Here is a 19,833-nt window from a genome sequence, read left to right as displayed (position 1 = left end):
TGGTAGTGGTGATAATGGTGATTCAGGTGGTGGTGGTAGTGGTTATGGTGATGGTTGTGGTGGTGATGGTGATAATGGTGGAGGAGGTGGTAGTGGTGGTGATGGTGATGGTAGTGCTGGTGATGATGGTGGTAGTGGTAAAATGGTGGAGGAGGGGGTAATGGCAGTGGTGATGGTTGTGGCAGGGTAATGGCAGTGGTGATGACAGTGATGGTTAGACCCAGGGCAGCAGTGACAAAGTGATGATGATGATGGCGATGGATGCCCAAATTGAATTACCATACATCTGTGCTTTTTGAACCCTTCATCCTAAATCATCTGCAGCTCATTTCAGAGGCTACTGAACCCCAAGGTCCATTGTTCTATCCACATAGGGGACCAGGGCCATTGGAGGGAGGCTCTGAGAAAGCCCCTGCTCAGTTGCTGAGCTCCTGAAATCTCTGTGCTACTGTCTGTCCTGGCTCCAGTCATTCGGGAGAGCTCCAGCCCCACCTGGAGTATCTACACCCTCCTGGTCTGGGCTGCCCATTCGGGGTCCCAGCTCCATGCCACAGTCCTGCTGTCCTGGGTGGACCTGATCCCATCAGGCACCTCCCAGGTCCCCAGGACTGAGCCTGAATGGGCACTTGCTGAGTGCTGTCTCCACTGAACATTGTGGCCACCGTGAAAAGCTCAGGACGATTGCATGTGCCTTCTCGAGTGTCCCCAGAGCCTCCCAAAGGCCATGTGAGCGGGGCTGGCCCTTGGTGGCTGGCTCCATGCCTGCGATGCAGCCTGTCTGAATGAGCCTGGTGGAGGGAGGTCTGTAAGGAGATGGCCAGTGGCAGCCTGGGTGGAATTGTGGGCCTCGGAGAAGAGGGCTGAGCTGCAATCTGCTCACGGCTCCCTTCTCCCCTGTGGTGGAAGATGCTCACAAAACCAGGAGGAATTGGGGGAGCACTCTGCGCTGTCAAGCCTGGCCCAGGGCTTCTTCTAGAAAGGGAAGGGGACACCCACACTTCCTGCCACTTTGTGCAAAGCAGTCTTCTCAGACATGTCCTTGTCCCTCCTCAGAGTTCCCCAAAGAAGCAAGGCTGGAGTCAAGGGTCGCTTTATGGGAAACTGAGGCTTAGGGAGGGCTTTGACCTGCTGGGGATGATGGGACCACCACCCCCTGCCCCTGCATCCTGGGCCACACACCCTCCGAGTATTGGGACAGCGTCCCCTAAAAATGGGTCCAAGGTCCTGTGGGCATGGGAGGGCCTCCCTTACCCTCCTGCAGGGTCCTCCACACCTGGCTCTTTCATTCACCTCTAACCTGGGACGTCTCATGGCATGGGGTCCTAGAACCCTGTCGAGGGAGAGGCTCACAGACACCTGCACATGGTGAGGGGAGAGGGTGGCATCCAGGGCTTTCCTGAGAAGTGGACGTGGCATGCTCCCCTCCTGCCACTGGAGCCAAGTCCCCAGCCATTGTGCTCCCCGAGCTGTGGCCCAGAGCTGCTCCCAAAGCCTCTGGGCTTCAGTAGTACCCAGGGGAAGTGGGGTTTTTACCTAGAGCAGAACAGTAACATTGATGCAGCACTTAGGGGCAGAAGTCACAGCTCAGGGAAACCTGGCTCCGTCACTCTCTGGCTGTGTATCTAGGGCAAGCTGAGCAACCTCTCTGTGCCTCAGTTTCATCATCTATAAAATGAGCACAGTAATGGTGTCCATTTCATAGGCTGGTTGGGAGGATTAATTGTGTTAGTGCATGTCAAGCACTTGGATGAGCATCTGGCAAACAGTAAGTGCTCCATAAGTGCTTGTTAACTCTTTGCTCTGCTGCTAGAAGGTGCCAGCAGGGGCTGCTCCACTGGCTGGTAGTGGTCAGCATCCTCCAGTCTGCACAGGCTGCCTACCTAACACGAGCCCGTAACGATCCAGAAGGGCTATGGGGCGATGCTAGGACCCAGCCTGGATCTGGGCTCTGTGGGCCAGTCAGGGCTGGTCCCCCAAACCAAGGAGAGGCATGTCCACCCTGGTCCAGGCAGAGACGGCCACCGAGGGCTCCCTAAGTGGCATGGTTCCTAAAACCAAGAGAAAGGTAAGTGAGCTCTTCCTTGGCCGCGCTCAGGAGGCCAGGCCCTCCCACCTGCCACCTCTCGTGCCCCTGTGGCATGGGAGCAGCAGGCGCTCTGTGTTCTCTGCTCAGAGTGTTGTATTGACGACTCTGGATGCCCGCAGTCCAGCGACCTTGGCAGAAATTGTGCCTGCCTTGGGCAGGAAGTTCCAGGACCAGGTGGCACTCCGGGGCTGACGGTGGCGCTTCCACCCTCCACTGCGGCTCTGCTGGAGATGCTGCAGGCAGGGTGCAGCTCGGGTGGCTGAGAGGGCCCCCAGCTCCCCCTAGTCTCACCCCACCCTGGAGGGTTTGCTTTCAACAAAGTGGGGGTTACAGGTCCCAGGTTCTCCCTGCCAAAGGCATCCACCTCCCCGCTGCCCAGCCCAGGACACAGACACACACACACACACACACACACACACACACACACACGGCAGAGGTCGGCCACGGGATGGGACTCCTCTGTAGACTACAGACTTCCCTGACTCTGGGTCAAGAAGCCACCAAGCTATCCCTGTGAGGAGCAGCAGTCCCACTTCCAGGCCTGGGCACCTCCCCGCCATGTCCCAGGCAAAGATGAGCCAGGTCTGAGCACCTGCACACCTGGGTGGAAGCTGAGGGTCTTGACCAGATCCCTGGCTTCTGCTGAGAGGCCTCCTCCGGGGAGCCACATGCCCAGAGGGGACAGTGGAGGGCGTGGCTGGCTGGGCAAGGGTCCTCTCACGGGCTCTGCCCTGCATCTCCCCTAAGCTCTGTGGCTGGGATTCATTCAGGATGATGCCCTTCCCAGCCAGGATGCTGGAGAAAGGACCGAAGGGCCACTTACAGAAGCCTGGACAGAGAGCCTCCACACTAGCTCGAGTTCAATGACCATCCTTCAAGCCCCTGAGATGCCAGCATGGCTGAGGGGTAAAGGCCCTTTGCTGGAGGGTCTCTGGGCAGGAGTGGCCCCAATGGCACCTGTCTCACTGGGACACTGGGAACCTGCTTCTCTGAGGCTCCAGGAACAATGACTAGTCCAGAACCTTGACCCAGTGGGCCTGGGGAGCTGGCTTCAGAGAGGGGTGAACTTCTTCATGACAAAAGAAAAAGGCCCCAGAGCTGGGCACAGTGGCACACTTGTAATCCCAGCGGCTCGGGAGGCTGAGGCAGGAGGATGCTGAGTTCAAAGCCAGCCCCAACAAAAACAAGGTGCTAAGCACTCAGTGAGACCCTGTCTCTAAATAAAATACAAAATAGGGCTGGGGGTGTGGCTCAGTAGTCGGGTGCCCCTGAGTTCAATCTCCGGCACACACAGACACACCAAAAAAAAAAAAAAAAAAAAGAAAAGAAAAAGGCAGAGCTCTGTTTGGGTCTGAGAGGGGTGAACTTCATGTCAGCCAGCGCTGATGGAAAGGAGTCCACGCAAGCTCCTGCACCCAGGGCAGCCTGACACCCGCCACATCCCGTCTCAGCCCAAGCCCTTCTTGGAGGCAGGACAATGGTGATGATGGTGGGAGACACTGTGGCATCCGGACTCAAAAGGAGCCAGTGCGTTGACCAGGGAGAAGCCAAACCCCAGACAGCCCAAGGACGGGGCAAGGCCCAGGAGCAGTGCTGGCCTCGGGGGCAGTGAGTCTGGATTGTGCAGCAAAGTGCAGGTGCCGGCTCCTCGAATGCAGCAGGTGGCCCAGGACGGCAGGTGGTTTCAGCAGTTGAGGCTGTGCCCCGAGGCCCAGCACTTGACCGGCAGAGGCCCCTACGGGGAGTGTGCCAATGTGCACTCAATTCCCAGCAGGAGAAGTGGTGACCTGGACTTCCAGCCAGGGACAGCACTTGGGCGTGCGTGTGTGTGTGTGTGTGTGTGTGTGTGTGTGTGTGTGTTTGGGGGGGGGGGGTTACGGGTGCCTACACAGACAGCAGAGAGACATGACAGGTGGGAACAGCTGTCCAGCCCCAGCTACTACATCAGGCCCCCACCTGGCCACAGGTGTTTGTCCCTGAGATAGACCAGTCGCAAAGCCCAAGGGAATCCCAGATGCATTCCAGGTGTATTTCTTGCTCTTGAAGTTCATGGTGAGTGGAAAGTAGACGAAGAATTTCCATCCTGTCCTGAATCCCTGGGCCTCCCTGGGGCTTTGGGCCAGCCTGCCTCTGTGTCCCCTGTCCCTACCCTTCAGCTAGTGGCCTGAGTAGGGAGGGGAGTGGAGGTGGCTGGCCCCTGGCCAGTAGCCGTGCTCCATGGGGTGGATGAGGAGGTGGCAGGTGGCGGGACCCTTCATGGTGGGGTCCGAGCTGTCACACACAGGTGGGAGGGAGGCTACGCCACTCTGAGGTGGAGGGGAGCTGCTGTGTCACCGAGCTAGAGTGTGGAGGAGGCTGAAGAAGGACTCAGGGGGAAGGGCAGAGATGGCAGAGGGTGGAGGAGACCGAACCTGGTGCCAGGGTGGGGCCTGGCATTGAGCCCTGGGCACATGCTATTTACCCCAAACAGATTCTCCTTCACTCACCCAGAGAGAAGGGGGGGGAAATGAGTTTGCTGGAATTCTAAATGGCCTTCGTCAAATTCAAAGGTGGAATCTGGCACGTGTGTAAACAGGCCTCCATTCAAGCCAGAGAAATGGTCACCAAGTGGCCCCTGGTGCAGGTGCCGTGCCAGGCACAGCGGGGAGAGATGAGTGAGAGGAGTGGGATCCCGGCTTTACCTCTAGAAAGAAGGAAGCACAGGCGAAGCCATGGACTCAGACAAGCAGTTGGGCAGGGAAGAGAGAGATCTGGCATTTCTTCCATTTGCTCATGACCTCTCCAAGGCTGCTGTGGTTCGGACCCCAGGGAAACTCATCCCCAGCCCTGTCTGGCAATGCAGCTGCCCAGGTAAGTGGGTCTGCTCTGCAGGAAGGAAGAACAAACCCCTTTCTGGGCCACCCTGAAGTCCCAAAAGAATGTAAATTCTGGAGGAAAAAAAAAAAAAAAAAACTACTTCCACTGATGAGCTTTCTATGGAGTGTATATTTGGGCCCGATCTTATAATAAGTTCCTGAAGGAATCAAGATGAAGAAATGAAGCCCCGGAGCGGGGTGGGGGAAGCCAAGTGTGGAGAGTTCCAGACAGAAGCCTGTTTGGAGTGCTGGTCCCGGGAAGCTGCTGCGGGGACCGCAGCCCAGTGGCTACACAGCAGGCCCAGAGAGCCACCAGGCCCCCCGCAGAAGGACGGAGTCTCCAAGAGGAAACTGGCACCATGGGCCCGAGCACACCGAGAGGAAACCCAGGAAAGCAAAGAAACCGTGGTAAACGGCAGGCTCACAGGTTAGACTAAGGTCACCACTGATATCCTGAGCCCCACCCTGGGAGGCCACCCGTGGAGGACGGAAGAGAGGAAGAGTTTTGAAGGTCTGTGGGTTAGGGGTGCCGGCCCTGGTATTCCATAGTGGAACGTTAGTAGATAATGTTCCAAATTGGAGGAAAACTCAAATAGCTGTGTGCACATCACTTAGAATCAGAGGAGACACAGCAGGCAACAGCTGTCAGAAGTGGCCGCCTCTCAAGAACGAGATGGGGAAGAGCAGCGGAAGTCAGGGGCTGTTGTTTCCCTAATAACTTTATGGCACATAGGACATTTTAAATTATGTGCATGTATTAACTCTGACAAAAATAAAAACTGAATTAAAAGGTGGTAATGAGTGCGCAAAGCCCTAGCCACACTTTTGAATCATTAAGCTCTTTAAAAAAGTGTGCACAACACGCCTGACTTGCCGGTTGGTGGAAGCAACCCCCCTGCGTCTCCTCCTTCTGTGCCCGCTCACCTTCTCTCTGTAGCAATGTCTTTTAAACCACCTTGTGGATTAGTCTGTGGGTGTGGGCGTGTAATCTGCCTGTCTCACTGGCAGGATGAGGATGGGGTCTCAATCCTGTTCACTCTGCATCCGTGGAGCCTGGTCTAGGCCCTGGCGTACAGAAGATGCTCAATACCCGTGGACCAACATCAACTTTCTGAGAAGCCCTGTGCCAGTCAAGGGCTTTTCCAAGGCACCACGAAAGAAGCTGGAGCATTCAAAAGTGCTCATTCCACAGGAAGTGGCTCAACAGTACATCTAGTAATAGCTGGAGTGCAGGCTCTCCAGCCCGGCCCGAGAGTACCCACTGCACTGACCACAGTCCAGTCTGTAGGACCGGGCTCCCCCTCAGCCCCACCATCGCAGCCTGAACACGAGACGGAAATGGCTGTCAAGAGGTTCAATGGCGAAGGCACAGTGACAGCAAGGACCAGGGCCCTGAGGCCCCCAGGCAAGGCCTCTGCCTGTCCTTGGGGTGTGGGTGCCTCTACACAGGAGCACGGTGTGTGTGGGGGTCATCTCTCCTCAACACAGGGGCTTTCATGGGGTGAAAGGGTGCAAAGGCCACCCCAGGAGGGCAGCTCCCTGCTGAGTGTCCCCAGGTCACTGGGGCAGTGGGTGCCTTGGAATTTTATCTTGGTGACTCGATGGCTCACCCTGGTTTAAGATTCCTCTTCCACTGTGGACTAAGAGGCTTTGGTTGTCTGGACTCTCAGAGGTTCTGTCTGCCCTCAGCCTCTCCCCTGGTCCTGGAGGATGAGGTTCCTGGGAACGCTGACCACTACACCTCCCTTTAACGAGGCCTCCCGACTATCTTGACCCCAGATGCTCAACCTGGCAACTCCCAAATCGCCTCCTTCCTACCCCAGCTGATTCTAGAACCATCCTCCTGCAACCTGGCTCTGAAAGGCTGGACGGGGGCCTTTCATGAGATGGAAATCCCCCCTGGGACTGGAGGCCGCGAGAGCTCAGAAACGTGGGGCTTCTCACTGAATTTTTCTTTCACAGTGACGCGGCCTGTTTCTGTTTCCTGAGAGTAAAGGCATGTTTCAGATGAATTATTGACCAAAAAGAAATGGCCGAGAGCAGGAAACCCTCCATCTGCTCTGGGGAGATGTGCAGACAGACCTGGCTAGCACAAGGCTCTCTACAGCCCCCCCAGGGCAGGCCCCCAGGGCTCTGGAAGCCAGGCGGTCTCTTCCTCCCCTGCAGTGTGCAGGCCCCCTCCTGGCACCAGGTATTGTGTTTCAAGGACACTGTCTCTGGATTAGGGACAACCTGAAGGCAGAGGCTGGGTCTTATTCCCCGTGTCCCAATCTTGGCCAAGAGGTGGATGGGCATCATGGCTGTCTCCACGTGCCCCCAGCTGCCCATTTCACTCTCTCCCTGCTTGGCACCCCAGGAGGCTCATCTCAGACCACATCTCTCCATTTCCTCGGCGTCTTGGGTTTGGCCACTGGAGGACCCACAGGAGACCTGAGAGGCGCAGAGATGCTGGGGGACATGTCCTCCCCTTCCTCTGTGTCTCCACCAACTCCCAGTTGGGCAGACCCTCCCTGAGGGCTAAGTTTCCGTCCCCTTGGCTGCTGTGCTGGGGAGCTACTGCCCCATGGCTGCTCTGGCTTCATCAGCTCCGTTTGCTCCCTGGACTTGCCCATGTCCCTAGAAAAAGCTGCCACAGCCCCTGGAGGGAGCCTTCCCTTCATGCTCCTTCCCTGGTCATCCCCTAGCCCTCTCAGAGCCCAGCTCAGCTAAGGCAGGGCAGCACTACCCTGACGAGACGCTAGTGCGAGCTCTGTCTGTCCTTCCCAGTGCTGCAGACTCACCCTGCCACACTCACAGGCCCCCCTTTTCTGCACCCCTGAGCAAGAGCAGGAACATCCAACACTGGAATCAAACATATTGGTAAAGTGGTGCCATGGCCAGGGCTGGGCTCTGGAGTCACATGGTTCTGGGCTTAAATTCTGACTTGACTGCTCCCCGGTTGTACCATCCTGGGCAGCTCCCTAACTCCTCAGGGCCGCAGTTTCCTCATCTGCAAATGGGGCTGTTTGGAAAGAGATGAGGCAAAGAGGAGCCAAGAGTGTGGGTGAGGGGGTGAACCCGGTGCCTGGCGAGGAGTTGACCACAGTTATTCCCTGGGTATTTACTGTCGTTTTAGAGACTGCCCTGCAGCATGGGCACTGGAGAAGGGGGGTTCTGGGCTGGGAGGTCCATGCCCAGGGCATGGCCTGTGCTGCTTGCAGCAGCCACGCTGGGTCCTGCTGCTGGGTCTGGCCTCTTCCGCTCACTTGCCAGGACACTGTTGGCCCCCTTCCTGGATGCTTGATCATGATTCATTTTAAGACTTTCAACTTGATGATGTCAGTCTCTGCTTTTGAATTATTGAGGTGAGGTCGCACATGCCAACAGATTAAAAGAGGTAAATTAAACGTTTTAGGTGTTATGATCCTTCTTCACAGGGACGGCAAGGAATTAAAAACGCTTTCTTAGATACACCGTATTATTAACAACTCCCATGACCCTCTGGAGTTTGGCAATATTTTTGGTTCTTTTGGGTTGCGCCGGGCCTGACACACAACGGGTGCACGTCAAACGCTCGTGGAATCAAACTCCCTAAAAAAAATGGGGCATCGTGACTGAGGTTTACTTTAAAATATTCCAGCAACAAGAAAGAAAGAAAGAGGAAATAGATGCAGCAAATACAGCAAAACCTCAGAAAGTGCGGGATCAGGGCGAGGGCACAGGGAAGTGTGTGTACAGTCTTCCTGCTTCTTATGGGCTCAGCAATTGCTATGATTTTAAAAAGTGCTGGAGGGTGGGTGGAGGAGCCCGGAGCCCAGCGGGTTCCCCCCGGGACTCAGAGCTGGGCACAGTGACACTCACCTTTTTATGGCTTTGTAGCAAATGATGACGAGCACGGTCAGGAACACCAGGGCGGCACAGCATACGGCCACGATGATCACCAGCCCCGACCACCAGCTCTCCTCATCGGGGCACGAGGTAGAGTTGGGAACTGGAAGACACAGGAGCAGCTGAGTCTCGGGGGGAGCATCAGAGGTGGGACCATCGCGGGTGCCACCAGCCTGGACCTCCTGGACATCATTACCCCCAGGAAGGCCCTCTGACCTTTCCTGCAGGCCCACCCCCAGCCTGCGGCGGGTGACGTCATGCCTGGCTCCCAGCCAGCCCCTCCCCCATGCCACCATCCCGGCCCTGGCGTGCGCAGAGCAGGGGTTAAGTGCCGCGCCCGGGCCATCCATCCTCCCTTGGCATGAGCTAACTGACAGCCGGGTCAGGTTTAATTTCCCATGAAAAATAACAGAACATCTCATTCTCTCAGTTGAGGCATTAAATCCGGTTCCGCTACAGGTGGGGGTGGGGAGCGGGCTCACAGGGGACTCCAGGGGAGGAGAGAGAAAAGGCGGCCCTGAGGTCAGTTTCTTAAGCTAATTGTTGCAAGAGGCTGGCTTTGTGCAGTCCTGGGTCTGGCCTAGTGGAGGACACCTGTGGTCATCTCAGTCTGTATGGGGGTGGCCAGAATGTGGAAAAGTGTCATCAACAAAGCACCTGGCACTGGGTGCCACGAGGCCCTCTCATTGTTATCCCACCCATGAAGTCTTTGGGGTGAATCTGCACCTCCTCGATATGGGCTGTGTCGGGTGCCTCTGAAGCATAGGTGTCAAGAGGCAGGCTCAGGTCCCCTTGAGAAAGCAAAGACACCGCAGAGCTTCATCCCAGAGCGAGGTCCTGGAAAGACCTGGCACAACTGGAAAGCCGTGCTGGGGACAGCAGAGGGGCTGGGTGGGGGAGGAAGGAGAAGGAAAGGGAGGGAAGGTAGAAAAGAGAGAGGAAGAGAGGAAGGGGGATGGACGGCGGTCAAACAGACAGTGCCAGCCTTGGGTAGGTCTTCAAGACACAAGAATATACCCAAAAGAATCAAATATGCCCAGCCTCTGTCCATTCAAGAATAAGTGACTTGAGGACAGCCCCAGGACTTGGGGGACAAGTGGGGACCCTCCTAAGGACAGGCAGACGGTCTTATCATTCTGATCCAGGGGTTAGCTCCACCTCACGTGCACCCCTGACAGCTTTGACCAAGGTGTCCACCTGCAGAGGCCACAGCCCATCACAACACAGAACATCCCCACACCCTAGAAAGTACCTCTTTCTACCCTGAGGGCAATGGCTATTCTGATTTCTAAAATCATAGATTAGATTTGCTTGTTCCCGACATTCACATAAACAGAGTCGCCAACGTCTTCTTGTTTTTCCTTTATCCAGAGAGTGGTGGAGACTCGTCTGTAGGTTGCACACTTGAGTATTCCTTCCTCTCTGTAGCTGAGCAGAACTCCACCACGTATGCTACCATTTGTTTACCGTGTCCCTGTTGATGGACACCTAGGCTATTCCCAGGTTTTTGAGCTGCCGAAAGTCGTGCCTGTGAGCCTTTGGGGAGACATGTTTTCATATTTCTCTTGGGTAAACACTCGGGGTGGGGCTGCCGGGTCCTGGGGTCTGTGCAGATTGGCCTTAAAAGGAACTGCAAGCTGCTTTTCCCCAATGCTCCCACTTTTGTTCTCTCCTGGGTAGAACCACGGAAGATGCAGAGGAGATGGAGAGACGGTGGTGACTGAGTTGTTACTGAATTAACAGCAGCTGGATTAAGAGATCCAGGAAGCTGTTATGCACTTCCCAGGGGGCTGGTGCTAAAACACCATTAGCAAATGCAAGGTCCTCAGGGTTGGACCTCAGATCCCACGTATAATCAGCTGTGCTTCCCATGAAACGGCTGGGACAAGAATGCCACTGGGCTGCCCCAGCCAGGGCACGATCAGGTACAGGATCCAAAGTCTAAATAAACTCAAGTAAGGGGAGGGCGGCCCAAAGAACTCCCACTTACCTCTTGAGGAACTTGCTCGATGTCTTTTCTTTTTTGAAATATCAAACCCCAAATCCTTCCTCCCATTTCCTCAGTTGAGGTGTCCCTGACTTGGGCAAGTCTTCCCAGGGTGACCAGACAGAGATCCAGGCCCCTTCCCTAAGCAGCAGTCGCTGCGGGGGTCAGACATACCATCAGATCACGCAAGGCTGCCTGTCCCCACGGGGCCCACATGCCAACGCCTTACCCCCTGTTCTCACTGCCAAAGAATCGGTTCTGGTTTCTGTGCCAGGGGTTGTTTCCCCGAACAGTAGCACTTTGGTGGTCACAATCCCAGCAGCTGTGGACACTCATGTCCGTGAATGAGGTATTAATGCCCAAGGTAGAACTGTCCCTTGAAAGATGCCAACAGGGCGAGAAATTCCATCAGCTCGAGGAGCTGCACTTGGAATCACTCGATTCCACAGCTCCTCCTTCCCCTGCATAACCGTCAATGGGGTAGGAATGTCCTTTGTATGGTCACTTTTCAAAACACAGTGGATCCTGACAGCAGTAAGCTCTAGCTGAGTGTCCCCCTCCAGCATTCAGAAGAAACAGCTTTCCCAGGGGCCAGGCTGGAGACCTCAATCTTTGGGCTACCTGCCAGGCCTGCCCCCGCCTCAATTTCCCTGTGCTGGATGTGGCCAGTACCTCTCTCCAGAGATGACAAGGCAGCTCATTGTGTGGGTAGCTGACGGTTTGTACCTGAGAGGACAGTGACCTGAATGTGCTCATTCATTCATTCATCTACCAGATACACACACGGAGCGCCTGCTGCTCGGCACTGTGCGGGGAGCTGGGGCTCTCAAGATGAATCAGACGGAACCCGCGCCCTCCCTAGGCCTGGTGCCAGCTACCCCGTGAGTCACTACAAAGCTGACTGAGACCTGATCCTCTTGCTCAGGGAGCCGGCAGTCTCCAAAAGAAGAGGCACGCACAGATGGCTAACCTGCCAGGTGAGGTCATCTGTGGCTGCAGGGAGGGTGGCTCAGGGGCAGGAGTGATGCCTCGTGAGAGACGGGGAGCAGACAGGGGAGGCCAACGCAGTCAGACTGTCAAGGCTGCCGAGCTCCTGCCTCCTCTTGTCACTCTCTCTGCACATGACAGAAAGGCAGGAGGTGTCCTGGCATCTCAGAGGTCGCCATACCCTTTCTGAGTCTCGGCGAGGCTTTGCCTGCTGTATTCAGGAAACATTCCTGTTGCCTAGAGGAATGGTGAGACTAGACTGGCCACCGAAGAGGACAGTTTAGAAAGATCTAGGCTTGTTTTGAATTCATCCGAGGAGCCGCGTTCGTAGGAAACGTATCATTAAAAGCTCTGGGACTTCTAGCTGGGTGCAGTCGCACGCCTGTCATCCCAGCGACTTGGGAGGCTGAGGCAGGAGGATGGCAAGTCTGCAGCCAGCCTGGGCAACTTGGCAAGGCCCTGACTCAAAATAAAAAACCAGAAGGGCTGGGGTGGAGCTTGGTGTAGAGAGCCTCGGGGCTCAATCCTAGGTCACACACACACCAGAGAGCCCCGGCTGCTGCTTCACCCACCCCCGAGACACAAACCTGCCAAAGACCAGATATGCAAAACACGGGCCCTCACAGAAGAGGACATGGGGCCACAAGAGACAAGAACCGAGTGAGGCGGGTCCGGCCCTGGGCCCACCTGCCGCCTGGGCAGTTTCTCTCAGTGGTGCCGGAGGGGAGCAGCCTGGCAGGGCCCACCAGGTGCCAGTCCAGGGAGCTCCCAAGTCAGAGGAAGCCTGTCCCCAGGGGAACTCTGAGGAGAGGAGCGAAGCCCAAAAACAAATCCCTGGCTGAGCATGATCGGGCCTCGCGGCAGGTGCTACAGAAGAAACGGAGGCGAAGAAGCCGCCCTGCAGGGGCCTGCAGAGGAAGCAGAGCAGCGGGAGCTTCAGATGCCCCCTGGATGGGTCCCCAAGGCTGAGCTCACGGGGACCAAGCGGTTTCTAGGGAGAAGTGGGGGCTGGTGGCTCCACCCCAGGTCCAGAGCCACAAAAGAACTGTGAGCTCCGGCCAGCCCTCCAGCCGCTCTCAGTGATGGACGCCTCCCCGGGTTCCTCGTGGGTTTGTGGCTATCGCATGAGATGACAGAGGCAGAGTTCCTGCGGGTCGGAGGAGCACAGCCACCGTCACCCGGCGATGACTGCAGGCTCACCATTTGGCATCTCCCCTTGTAGCAGTAGGACACTGAGGACAGAGCCGGTGTCCTAGGACAGCTCCCAGCCAACTCGGCCCACTAACCCCGGGGATATGCAACCCGGGAAACAGCTGGCTCCATCAGAGCCAGAGCCAGCTGTTTGGAGAAGTTGTGCACAGATGTTTGGCTGTCGGGGGACTGAGCAAGAGACGAGCGAATCAGACAGCAGTGAATAGTTTGGAAGCAATCTGTTTTGCAGCATCGCTTTCAACAGTAATGCAGTCTGCTTCCAGGAGAAGGGAGTGACAGCCGCGTCGTTTGTTTTAAAACCACTTTTCCATCTTGAGTCGGAGGCTCCGTCGGTGGCTCAGCCTCTTGGCCCTGTGTGTGGCCTCCTCACGAGGCCAGCCATTCGCTCACGCCGCCTCCTGCTTGTTGAGCGTAGCCTGAATTTCAGGCACTGTTGGGACACGGTGGGCCTCGGGGACGTCATCAGACGTCTCTCCCAACTTCCAAAGACTTTGGTGACTCATGCGTGCCCAGGGGCCTGAGTGGTTTCCTTCGGTCCCCAGGAGCTGAATGTCTCAGCTTAACTGGCCTTAATTACGATCAGGGGAGGCGGCTGCCCACAGTGGCCATCTGCCTCCAGCCTCCTCCAAAGCCCGGTGACCAGCCCCACTGACACGTCAGGCCAGTGCTTGCTTCTGCAGTCACCAATGCTGTGGAGACGGGTGTCCATCTCCTGCCAGGGGCGAATGTCCATGAACCTGCTTCCCAAACAGCAGACAAGCCCTGCCATTCCCAGGGGAAAATGAAGGCAGAGCTGTGTGGGCTGGGGTCACCTCTCCTTCAGGGGTTCCTATGGGATTGGTGACACCACCAGGCAGAGGTGACAGCAGTCACAGGTCCCCACTTCAAGCGACGGTCTAATGGCACAGTTGGTCCTTCAGTGTGGAGGGCCCCTCTCTGGACTCCTGAAGGGTCCTCAGGAAGTTGTCCAGTGTGTGGGACTCTGAGCAAAGAAGTGCCCAAGGATCTCAGTGTCACCCCAGCGGGCTGTGACTTCTCACTTCTGTCTGGCTCACGAGAGCAGCATGGGGACAGGGAACTTTGTCAAAGGCTTGTGTGGTGTCAGAACCTGTGTCACAGACTCTTAGGACAAAGGAGGAAACCGAGGCTGGGCCCATGGCCGCACGGGGACCAGGCCTCAGTCCTTGTGACTGTCAGTGCTCTTTAAGTACCGTCCTAAAGCACCGCAAATGGTGCGGGTTCTCAGAAGCTCCTTCGTGGGTAGACAGCCCTTCTCCTGCCTGGGGGCCCAGGGCCTGGGCCTGTTGGGCTGCTGGACGCAGACTCAGTGTCCACTGAGGAAGGTGCTTGTGAGAGCAGGGGCGCCTCCTCCCTCTCGCACCCCACCCCACAGAGCCCTATTGTCTCTGGACACAAGGGACTGACTCTCAGGCCGCCACTCTCCACTTATGGACACCAGGCATCCACGGGGAGGCCTGTGCCAGGGGCGCCCACCTCCCACAGGGGCCCCAGGGCCAGCGTGGGTGTGGGGCGGCTTGCTGGTTTCTTGCCCTGAAGGTACCAGAGTACATGGCTGGACGCACAAGTCACAAGGACAACGTTGGACCTCGGGGCTTGTGCCGACCTCTGAGATCAGCCCCCACTTCTGGGGAGAAATAAGAAATTGCCTTGGGAGTTGCTCCAGGTGGGCAGGACACCCCTTCTCTGCTGCTGGGACGTGACCTCAGGCTTCTGGGTCTTGGGCAAAAACTCCCCTTTCTTAAGTCTTCCCAATCCTCCCTCGGGCTGCAGCCGGAAGCCGCTGGCTGCCCAGTTACCAGCACTCAGCAGAGGGAGCGGGTCCCTGGGGTGCCAGGCTTTGGGGAGGTGGGTTTTCCATGGTCTTAGCCAGGCTGGTTGTCCCTGTCCTTCTGCCTCTAACTGGCTTAGGGGTGCGGTGATTCTGGCTGGTGACGGAGAGGGAAGGCCTGCTGGGGCTTCAGGAAAGGGCCTCCTGGCCCTGAGGGAGAGACCGGGAAGAGGCAGACCCCTCCGCCTGGACACCACGCTGTCCTTCTTTGTTCCACAGCAGGGCAGCTGATGGGGCTGAGGGTCCGGGGAGCAGGTGCTCTCGTGTGACATGGGGGGGGGGAGGAAGGAGGGAGGGAGGAAGGAAGGAAGGAGGGAGGGAGGGAGGGAGGGAAGCTGGGGTCTGCAGGGAGCTTATTCCACGGGTGTCCGGGTGGAAGGAAGGCAAGGCAAAGGGGGGGCAGGAGCGAAGGCCGCTCTCGGGGGCTGGAGGGGTTGCGCCCTGCACAGGGGGCGCCTGGGCCCAGGTCCCGGAGCCCGAGGTGCGGGGAAGGCGGGAGGGAGGCTGGGGGCAGCCACGGGGCAGGGGGGACCGGCAGGAGCGTGGGAAGCTCCTTTTGGATTATGCCCGTCACCTTAGTGAAGAAGTGTGAGGGCAGGACAGGGGCTGGTGTCCCAGGGACAGCAGCAGAGGTGCAGCCAGGTGTCTGGGATGTGGGTGGGTGACGGACCAGGGAGGGGAGGAACGCCAAGGGCCCTGTGGGGTGGATGTCAGGAACACAAACTTGCTGCAGCCACCCACAGCCCCGGGGGCAGATCAGGAGCTGGAAGAGCCACCCCTGGTTTTGTCCAGACCCTGAGTGCAGGGTGGGAGGGGGGTCTCACAGAGAGTGGGGACTCTGGGGACAGTGCCCAGAGGAGGAAACTGAGGCACAGAACCAGGTGGAGCAAAAGTGGGCCCTTCACTGCAGTTGGCATTTGAACCTGTGACGGAGAGATGGCCGACAAGCCAGTGAGCCCCCAGGGAACTGTGGACGGCTGAGATGCGGGGAAAAATGACACAGGTGCCCAGCAGGGAGGGGGAGGGCACCCTGGGAGTGGAAGGGGAGACTGCTGTCACCGTGGGCGTCAACGACACCTCTTTGAAGAAGTGACATTCAAGCTGAGCCCCGTGGGGAGGGAGAGAGGAGGTGGCCCTGTGGAAAGGTCCCACAGGGTTGGCCTAGGCTGGCAAGGGTTGGGATGGGGCCACGGGAAGCTGGCACCCCAGCCTCTCTGCTCCCCTGGCTGGTGGCTGGGTGTCCCTGACGCCCAGGGTGAGGGCTCTGGACCCCTCCATCTGTGGCTCTAACCTGGGGCCCGGGCTCCCTGGACCACTGGCCCCTCTGACCTGTTTATTCTGCCCTGTGTTCTGGGCACAGAGCCCAGCCTGGTGGCCGCGTGGCTGCTCATCATCAAGAGCAGTGTTCTCAGGCTGGACTCCTGCAGGGGCACTTCAGTAACCTAATCCATTATTAATAATTGTCTCCATCGTTCCTGTGCCTGATTAGGAAAGAGAAGGATGAATTGGGCCTATCTCTCAGGCGGGGGCAGCCACGGCTCTTCCCCATGCGAGGGAAAGACGAGCGGAGGCCGGAGCAGGCGCCCACAGCAGTGGGGGGCAGCTGGCGGGACTCATTAGGCTCCTGATAGCAGCTGAGGACCCTAGTTCTTCCCCCACACAGCCCTCCTTGTCAGGCTCCCAAAGGCAAGGACTCGTCACTCCTTACTAGTGCAGTGTGACCTTGGTTCCTTACCCTGGGTCTCCTCCCCAGAGCCGCTAGGCCTGCCGCGCCCACCAGAGGCCCAGCTGCACCAAAGTCCCCCACTCGCCAGCTTCAGGACAGTGCAGCGCTGTCCAGAAGTGACACTATGGGGCCACTCTAGAAAGCTCCGGGTGACACGGAAGAGCCTTCTAGGTGCCATGAACCATGCTACTTATTGGGGACCGGGCCCTGCCCTCAGGACAATCATGATCTCCTGGAGAATGGACACGAATTAGATTATCACCAAGTAATGCAGACAGTGATTCCTGTGTCACCGAGACACCTAACTGTGCATGGGCCTCAAGTACAAAAAAGATTGTAAAACTAAAAACAACAACGTCCTGACAGGGGAGCCAACCAGAGCTGCTAAGATCATGAGCTCATTTCTGCTTGTGGGAGGCTCATGCCCTGGAGGTGGGAAAGTGCCCCTGGGGCATACATGAAACGCCCAGCAGGGTCCCCACACCTCTGGGACACCCAAGAGATGTTGGGTGACTTTCTCTCCTTCAAGAGAGCTCTTAAGCAATGATGGGGGTCTTGGGAATGCCCAGCCTGGTAGAATCGGCTGTGTCTAAACAGTTGTAACTCTTTGAGGTCAACTGGACCAGTGGTTGACCAACTCTGGCCCAAAGCCAAGTCTGACCCACTACCTGTTGTTTTATCGGAACACAGACCTGCCCTTACATACTGTCTCTGACCGCTCTTGTGCTGCAGTGGCTGGTCCAGTAGTTAGTGACGGACACCGTGTGGTCTGCAGAGTTTGACATACTTACTATCTGGCCTTTTACAAAAATTCTTTCTGCCTAAACCAGAAGGGCTCTTGCTTAAGATTCAAGGCAAACTGGAATCTTAAGCTTGGTTGAGTGGGCTGAGAGTCCACTGAAATTACACCCCAAGTTTGTATTTTGCAAAAAATATTCCATTCCTTCTCTCCCTCTGGTTTATTTTTTTGAAGGGCCCTTTACTCCAAATGTCATGCCAACATCCTGGTGGGAGTCTCAAGGAACATGGCACGGGGCTCCATCCTGTCTTGGAGTTTTAGCAGTGATAACATGGTGAGAGAGCAAAGATGGCAGACAGACAGACAGACAAAGTTTAGATCCTGACTCCGCACACCACACCCAGACAAAGCCCTCTAGGGTCGGCAGCCTTGGCCTCCCATCTGTCAAAGGGGCAGCAGTCTTTCCCAGAAGGGTGGTGGGAGCTGCTTCCCAGCTGCGGGCCAGGATGCAGGGGACTGTGCTCTGAGTGCAGAAAAGTGTCACCCGAAGATGGTGTCACCCCTTTCCCTGGCACTTGCAGCCCTTCTGAGAGACGCTGTGCTGAGGCTGTAGAGAGGTCAAGTTCAGGGTGGGGGAGCCTGAGCATTGACTCCCTGGCACCAACGGTGCCAAGTGTGAATCCAGCCCTGCCACTGGCTGGGGACAGCCCTGAGGCTGAAGCACTTTTTAGGATGTGGCCTGCCATGGTGCTCTCACTGCCTGTTCCTCCTCCCTTGGCCTCAGGTCTCCTCTGGAGACCTGCTTTAAAACTCCTCGTGCCAGAGTCCAAGGACAAGTTCTAGGTCAGGAACTCACCACGAGGTCATCAACGTGTGGAACGCTCCGGTGCCTTCATAAAGCATCCAACCAAGACAGGGTTCCACCCCAGCGAGATGCGTGGGACCCTCTGTGTTCCAATTTCTTTCTAGAACCACCCTTTGCTAGTTCTCTGGACAGAGCCCAAGTCCTGTTTAAAAGGTCCCTGTTGGGTGAGGCTAAGACCCACCTCAGGCTGAGAAAAAATTGCTACGGCTCATTTGGACTTGCTTAAAGAAATTAAAAGAAAAAAAGGGGTGGGGAAGAAACCTTACATGTCTATGGCTCTGGGACAAAAACCACAATATTAAAGAGAAAAGTATCCACACTGATGGCCCAGAGGTAACTGTCCAGCCAGTAGCCACCAACCACTTAAATGTGCTGACTTAAATTTAAATTAACTGAAATTCAATAAAGTTAAAAATTCAATCCCCCAGTTACACTGACTGTATTTTAAGTGCTCAGCAGCCACATGGAGCGGACAGTTGCCACATTGGTCATTGCCATCACTGCAGAGGGTTGATTGAGGGCGTGGGGCCAGAGCCCAGGAGGGGGCACGCTCTGTTCCCTGTTCTAAAATGGCGCAACGGCTCCTTCTCTTGTCCCATGGAAAGCAAACCAAGATAGCCACACAAAGGCCACGCGTGCTGTCTGTTGTCACAGCATGAGCTTCTCACTCTGTCTCTGACTCTTAGATTCCTTCCTGCAAGAGCGGGCAAGGCAGGAATGACTATCATTTTACAGGTAAGGAAACGGGGGCTCCTCGGGGTCAGAAAAGACAAGTCACAGAGCCCTGAGGAAAGTGACAGAGTCACAGCTTCTGGGTGGCTGCCCTGGGACAATGAGAACCACAGGGGAGGCCCCTCCTCACAGGTCAGCCCTGGTGAGCTGGGAGAGGGCCAGGACACCTTCTAACACTCACAGCCTGGTGTGTGGAATCCCTGGGCCTAAACAGTGGTCTCTGTGTTTCTGAGACACTCACAAAGTGCAGGGCTGCCCGGGGCCTACCTTCCATGATGGGCAGATGTGCCACTGTGTGTGCCAGGCCCGGGACCGCGAGAATCCTACTACTGCCATATCCACGGAAAACTAACGACTGTGTCACTGGCCTCTCCAAGGCCGGGGATGCCGAGACTGGGCAGAAGGCCCCACCTGGCAATCAGCCCTGCCTGGGAACTTCATCCTCTCTCAGACAAGCACCTCGGTTTAAAGATGAAGGTGGCATAACCTGGGTGCTGGCATTGCCACTGAAACTCTGTGAGCCTTGCAAGTCACTTCATCTCTCTGGACCCCAGTAGCCTATCTGCCCGATGGGAGTGGTGACCTTGGCCTAGGACAGGGCCCTCCACCCTGCTACTCTGACATTTGTCATTGTGGCAGGGGACCGTCCTGTGACCTGTCAGATGTTTGGCAGCAATGCTGGCCTTGCCCACTAGATGACAATGACACTTCGTTCCCACTTGTGATGGCCAAATGTCCCCTGGGAACTAACCCACCCCTGGGGAGACCCACGGGACTGGACCATCTCCAGGGCTTGTCGTGGCTCCTGTTCTGGGTATAGAGACCAGTGCGTCCCACATGGGCGCAGCCAGCAGGACAGACCTCCCCGGCCAATCGAAGGAGTCAAACTTGTGGCCTTCCAGCTGTGGCATTCTGAGACTCCAAGCCA

The 19,833-nt window shown here is 56.7% G+C and overlaps 1 protein-coding gene across 2 annotated transcripts in view; it reads right to left on the bottom strand.

Moving 5' to 3' along the window:
* The window catches only part of Prima1 (proline rich membrane anchor 1), a 47,880-nt gene that overhangs the window by 3,245 nt on the left and 24,802 nt on the right, over positions 1-19,833 (bottom strand). The window contains exons 4-5 of one of the 2 annotated variants that reach the window (XM_071606543.1): positions 8,782-8,911; positions 1,886-2,048 (exon numbers count right to left, since the gene is read on the bottom strand). In XM_071606543.1, coding sequence (XP_071462644.1) covers positions 2,033-2,048; positions 8,782-8,911 — 146 coding nt within the window. In that variant the 3' untranslated portion in view covers positions 1,886-2,032. Of the gene's footprint in view, positions 1-1,885; positions 2,049-8,781; positions 8,912-19,833 lie in introns of those variants that run through there. The other variant, XM_027931454.2, reaches the window with a different exon arrangement.

This window comes from Marmota flaviventris, chromosome 2, assembly GCF_047511675.1.
Source record: "Marmota flaviventris isolate mMarFla1 chromosome 2, mMarFla1.hap1, whole genome shotgun sequence".
In the NCBI taxonomy this organism is placed as follows: Eukaryota; Metazoa; Chordata; class Mammalia; order Rodentia; family Sciuridae; genus Marmota; species Marmota flaviventris.
This window is presented reverse-complemented; position numbering and strand designations above follow the sequence as displayed.